General features: G+C 34.7%; 1 protein-coding gene across 1 annotated transcript; it reads right to left on the reverse strand.

Moving 5' to 3' along the window:
• Positions 1-2,598: 2,598 nt before the first annotated feature.
• Positions 2,599-5,525, reverse strand: LOC145563039 (heptahelical transmembrane protein 4-like). The gene is made up of 3 exons (XM_081623443.1): positions 4,912-5,525; positions 3,747-4,071; positions 2,599-3,434 (listed from the first exon to the last, which is right to left on the reverse strand). The coding sequence occupies exons 1-3, from the start codon at positions 5,211-5,213 to the stop codon at positions 2,784-2,786; spliced, it is 1,278 nt and encodes a 425-aa protein (XP_081479569.1). The 5' UTR covers positions 5,214-5,525; the 3' UTR covers positions 2,599-2,783.
• Positions 5,526-6,125: the final 600 nt, after the last annotated feature.

Raw genomic sequence — 6,125 nt, forward strand, 5'->3', positions numbered from 1 at the left:
GCTAAATATAAACCAGGAAGGAGGTTCTATTCCAAAATCATACTCGTAATCGTGGCAGTAGTGGTCCAAAGAAATTTAAATTTGTTGAATGTTGATTACTGAGGACTGATGATGAGTCTTGACTCTTGAGAGAAGAGTGAGAGAGGTTGGTTAAGTCTGTTGTTGTTCATGCTGGAAAATAAAGTAGAAACAGGTAAGATGAGGACGCGTGGAAATGAATGTTAGAATTTCACTGTGTTTTCTATTTGGTGCTTTGGTAACCGACACAGTTTTATTGGGCATGCCAAATTTTGGGGACAAATAAGTCGCTTTTCACGATAAATTGCCTGTTAGAAAGGGGATTGCCTGTGAAACAATTTTGGCTTTTTTACAGGTCTTATTGTGGAAAGATTATAAAGATCCTACCTGATCTTGCTACTAATAGAGATCATAGGAATTAAGTAGAAATCCAATCTCAATTTCTTACGTATAGATATCATACAGTACACATAATAAACCCCTATTCGTCGTAAACATATATGTTTAGTGTACACATCACACGTCAATTCACCCGTGTTGACGTTTGATGTGCACACATTAGAATAATTAATAGTCTCCATAAATTATGATGTAGACTTAAGTGCATAGTCTCAAATTCATAGACTCTTATGAAGATGTGAGGTGGTTGAGGCCATAAATGAAATTTGCTCTTGTATAATATACTTATATGATAGGTGCTCCTAATTCAAGGAAAAGAAAGAGAGAACTGTGATTGTACATTGTTTTTATTTTAGAGGTAATTCAACTTCGTGTAAAATGATTAATTATACTATATTTAAAGATTGATTAGGAGATAGATATAGTATATAATTAAACTTGTACGGGTTGGCTATGTAGTGAATCAAGCCAGTTAATAGTTTCTACGTGTCTGAGTGCCATAGTATGTATGTTGGTTGCTTTAATAATTCAATGAATGAGATACAACAGGCTAGTGGAAGTAGGGGAACTTCAATAATAATATTGGTACCAGTAAAGTAAAGTGAAGCAAAGCAAGCAAGTTAATTCCTTAACAAAAGAGGGAACTTCTTCACATGGAGAGAATGGTGAGGTGGGCAGTGCTGTAGGGCGAGTTACTAACTTGTTCAAAAATTGACCACAATTAAAATGAATCATGGGCCTGAATCTCCTACCCAGATACCCAAAGTTGTGGGACTGCTCATTAATGTTCTGAGATCTGGCCCAATATTATAGTCCATTTTAATTATATACCACTTATCATCACGTCCAAATGAACCGACAGATTTCTTCTCACAACTTGCTCTTCATATGTCAGCTCATACTTGCATCCCTCTAAACATCCTTAAAGAGTTAAAGGTCAACTACCCAAAAGCTTAGTCTTAGTATTATCAAGGAGCTCCTAGTAGATCTCGGATATCAATGAAATAGTGTAGTCACGTACTTGGTCGTATTTTAGAAAATGAGGGTGGGTGAAGTGACCAATAATATTTTCGACCTTTGGGATCAAGCTATCATATCAACCCTCTAATAGCTCATTATGCGATTGTACTTTGTAATCTAAGATGTAAGTAAAATGTTGCAAACAAGACTCCCTACATCTCTATAATGTATCTATGATTTTTTTTTTTTTTTCCAGTAATAAAAATATTGTATGGTCGAGGCCTTGAGGGGATGTTTATGACTCAATGAAAAAACAAGGTTTCATCCCAAAATCAATTGATCATAGACATTAGCTCAATAACATTATAGGAGTATAAATATCAGTACACAATACTGTATTACCGTGATTGTCATACATGAAATCTATTGAAACATGTAATCATCCAAATGATCTCAATGAAAGTGTGTAACTTTTCTTTAATTTATTTTTTTTACTTCCAAAGTTCCAAATACTTGAAATTGCTATAAGGTGCAAGGGGCAAGTTTTTTCTGTCCTGCTCACTGTTTCAGCTGCTATATGACATTATGAGCTTCTGCTGTTCTGCATTTTTTCACCAGTATCTCAACCCATTTCCTTTACTTTTAAACCAAGTTATTAGCCTTACTGCTACTTTCTGCTATGTATATATCTTCTTTACTGCCAACTCAGAATTCCATAGCCCAGTAAATAATTGAATACAATGATACAATTACTTGTCTTCAGTAAATAATTTTCTCTAGACATTGATAAATGTCCAACTGCACAAGTACATAACCTTTAAATGAGTTTCTATTTCAAAAAAAATTTGACAAAGGCAGGAGTAAGTGTAACTCATTAAGTTTATACTTCGTACATTAGAGCACATCAATTTTACTTTTCCTATTCAAAGTGGGACTTATTGATCTATATCGGAAACTCACGTCAGACGTGGGTTCCAATTGTCAGACTAGGCTTAATATAGAAATTTTATCCATTTTTTTTTTCAAGTGTTTATACTGATGTTACAATGCATTATAGATTTAGCATGAGTAAGTGAAAAGAAATGAAGAGTTGAGTAGCGTATATATTTGCCTGGCAACATGTTGATTATGAACACATAAACAAAAATCAGGTCAAAAGAGATTCGAAAATGTATGATCTACATGAATTTTTTTTGCAAAAACTAACAAGCACATTAATAATTGTTTTCCTGCAAAAGCCCTTAGTACAATATTCAAAGAGGAACACTTTAATCTGTGTCACCTATTCAATAGCTACAGAAAGGTTGATGCACTGAACATCATATGCCTTAATCCACTAATTACAATTGAGAATGAAGAATGTTTACAAATAATGATACTGACCTAGATTTTTCCAGAAACTTTGCCTAACAACCTTCCATGTCTCTCCACTGGAGATATACCAACCCTGCACAATAATGACTGTACGCCCCAGCAATCACTAGTACATGAAACAATTGATGGCTATGTCCTGCAAGGTCGAATTTCCCAGGCATCCATCGCTCAGGAATTCTGGTTGCATAAACCAGGGCTCCAAGGAAATAAAACAATCCCATCAAAAGCTCATAACCAGTACTGTAGAGTGCTGCAGGCTGTTGCCAATATATGATATTTTTGTGCAGAATTGGCAGTAAGCCAGACAGCCCCATTCCAGAAAATAGAATAGCTCGTATGGTTCGGAACTCTGGATTCTGAAAGGCTGGGAGGAGAGAAAGCAGAACTGTCGCGACTGCCAAAATAGTGATGAAGCCCATGTAAAGATTGCGAAAGAAGGGGTAGCACATGAAGGAGTAGTAGACCAGAGGATAGAAGGATGTTGATATTAGGGACGCGATCCCAGCATAGTCCACCCTGAGCATGATGTATGCTAAGCGTTCTGAGTGACAGGTTAAGAGGTGACATACGCTGCTAGCTAGCAAACAGAACATGGCTCCTCCTAAGTAGGCGTAGAATGGCCAACGAGTTATTGGTTGCCTTATTAAGGGTATTACATTTGCCAACTCATCTGTCACGCTATGCTGCAGCAACAGAACACACTTGTTACATACAGAATGCTTGCTTACATAGAGAGATATCTAGAAAAAATTATCTTGGCAATCAACATAAAATTCCTTTTAATATACCTATGAATGAAAAGACTAATAAGAACATTTGTTATGAGTTTTCCTATATACAAGTAACATTTAGAATATTAGAAACAGGTTCATTGCATTTAAAACCTCCTTTTTCTGCTACTTAAAGCCTTTCAATGAATAACCAACACAAACTATCTGGTATTACTCCTACAGAGAAAATTCATCATTATCAAGGGCTAAAAATCAGGAACCTACCAGAACCTTTACATCCGTGTGGTTTCCACTTAAAACGCGCTCTGGCAAACATTTTGAGAGGAGCTCTATTATGTGCCAACCAGACAGCGACTGAAGCATATCCATTGATGGCAGTGATGTTTTCAGTTCTTCGCGAAGCTTGTGGAGATCAGACATGTCAGGTAATGAAGGCAAGCATGTCAATATATCAGCATGCATTTTGTGCAGATCTGCTCTTCTGATTACATCAGGAAGATTTTGAATAGAATGGAGATCCACAACCTCAGGAACCTTCTTGGCAGTGTATATTGTCAAGCAAAGGAAAAAGAAGAATCCAATCAAATGCCTGCGTCATGATTATGGTACCAGTAACAGATATTAGTCCATCAAAAGATTCATCTCACAGAAGAAATCCAAGAACTAAATTACAAGTACTTCATGTAATGTACTCTTTTCATGCCACTAAAATTGTTCCATTTGACTCAAAAAGCCTCTCACAAAAATAGTCAAACGAGGCAATTCCAATGGACGAAGGGAGTAACAGAAAGCAACAACCAAGTATGCAAATGTGGTAATAATTACACCTAAATTTTCAAAACTAACTAATTCGTTCTAAAAATAACCCATCTTTAAAGTAGCAAGTACATAAATTTGTTGACATTTTGGTTATAGAATTAAACTACAGTAAAAAGAAATTGCACACATTTTATGCAGCTTGGACCACCTGGCCACATTCGTTCCTACCCTAAAAGAGTCTGCAGAATGTCAGGACAATCCATTTTGCAAAAGTAGAATCATTTACAATTGCATCATTTACTAGTTAGTTTCATATTAATGGGCCTTTCATATTAGTTATATAACCTTCACATTAATCCTTTGACAAAGGAAAAATGATCTAATCGGGCAATTCCTCACCAAAAACAGAAATCCAAGATTTGCTTTTACACTTATTAAGACTCGCTAATTCAAGACTCGAGAGGTTCAGATGCACGCAACTTTACCTCGTGAACAAGATTTAAGACGAAGACTAATTCCGAAACCCACCAAGAAAACAATATTAAAATAGAAATAGCAAATCAAGATCGTGTTATATAATATTAATAAAATAATAAAAATAGATCAAACAGCTAAAAACAGACAAAAGTAAAGAAGAATAATTGAAACAAGAAGGTTGCAGGAATCTTACGTCCAGACATTAAGGGTCTCATTATGAAGAGTAAAGATGCTGAAAAAAGCCTGTTTTAATGGCCAATTAGCTCTGTAATGTCCCTTAATATACTCATTATCTCTCAAATAACTTGGTAATGAATGATATTCCACTAATTGATACTTGACTTTCTTCCATAATCTTTTCCCTTTCTCATTCCCATTCCCATTCCCATTCCCATTCCCATTCCCTTGCCCTTTCCGTTTCCCTTTCCCTTTCCTCTGTTTCATACATTGAACATTAATCTGATTATGATTACTCATTTCCCCTGATTTTCTCATAGAAAAAAAGAGGAAAAGAATGATTGAAAAAAAACCCAGTTTGAATCAGAGGATTTGGAGTGAAACCCAGAAATTGAAATGGGATTTAAGAGAGAGAAAATCTGGGAAGAAATGCAGAGAATGAAGTAAGAGAAAGCTGAGGATTTAAGTTGATTGAGAGAGTTAGGTGATGAAAGAAACGGCGTAATTAAAGTTGTAAATCTGTATTTGAAAGCGCTATTAATAAAAAGAGAAGAAGATGAGAGAGAAAGTGAGTGAAGGGGGGAATCTGGGTTTACAAATGTTAGTTATACTCGTTACAGATGCGAAGATGCCTTCCAATAATATTGCCTCCCCTTTTTTTATGAATTTTTATTAATTATAATATTTACGAGTAATGGCTTAGTAGTTCTACAAATGTTATTATTGACCATGTCTTTTTTTTTTCTTATTTTTTTTTTTTTTGGGTTTAATGTGTCAAAAAATATTGGTACTTTTCGAGACCTTTATTATTACAGGAAAACAAGCTCTAACTTGAAAAAGATGAAAATAACAAGAATATGATTTATTATTAGTGGGGATTTTGGATTTTGTTGATTTTTGATTTGTACTATTAGTTCTACTAGCTTTTGTGTTTAATTCTTTGCTTGATTTAGTGACGTAGTTGAAATAATTTTAATTTAAACCTATATTGAAAAATAAAATACAATAATTGAGATTGATTAAAAATAGAAATGCAACAGATTTGGATTGATCGATTTGTATAGGTGCTAGTGCTTTTAATTATGATATTTAGTCATATCGTTATTATTTTTTTGGTCTTTTTGGTTTTAGTCATTCTCCGTAAAAGTCTAAACTTATTCAATTAGGGACTCTACTCTCTAGAGTCTCTAAACACCCCCCTAATTTAACAGCAGAGGAGAAAGATTTATA

Source organism: Chenopodium album, chromosome 10 (assembly GCF_948465745.1).
Source record: "Chenopodium album chromosome 10, dcCheAlbu1.1, whole genome shotgun sequence".
NCBI classification, from domain to species: domain Eukaryota; kingdom Viridiplantae; phylum Streptophyta; class Magnoliopsida; order Caryophyllales; family Amaranthaceae; genus Chenopodium; species Chenopodium album.

Bases quoted from the DNA above. Each gene is read 5' to 3' on its own strand.
- LOC145563039 (XM_081623443.1), bottom strand. From the start codon at position 5,213: ATGAGAAAATCAGGGGAAATGAGTAATCATAATCAGATTAATGTTCAA. The intron at 4,072-4,911 runs GTAAGATTCCTG...ATCATGACGCAG, and splicing joins GAGACCCTTAATGTCTGGAC to GCATTTGATTGGATTCTTCT. The intron at 3,435-3,746 runs GTAGGTTCCTGA...CTGTTGCTGCAG, and splicing joins ACACGGATGTAAAGGTTCTG to CATAGCGTGACAGATGAGTT.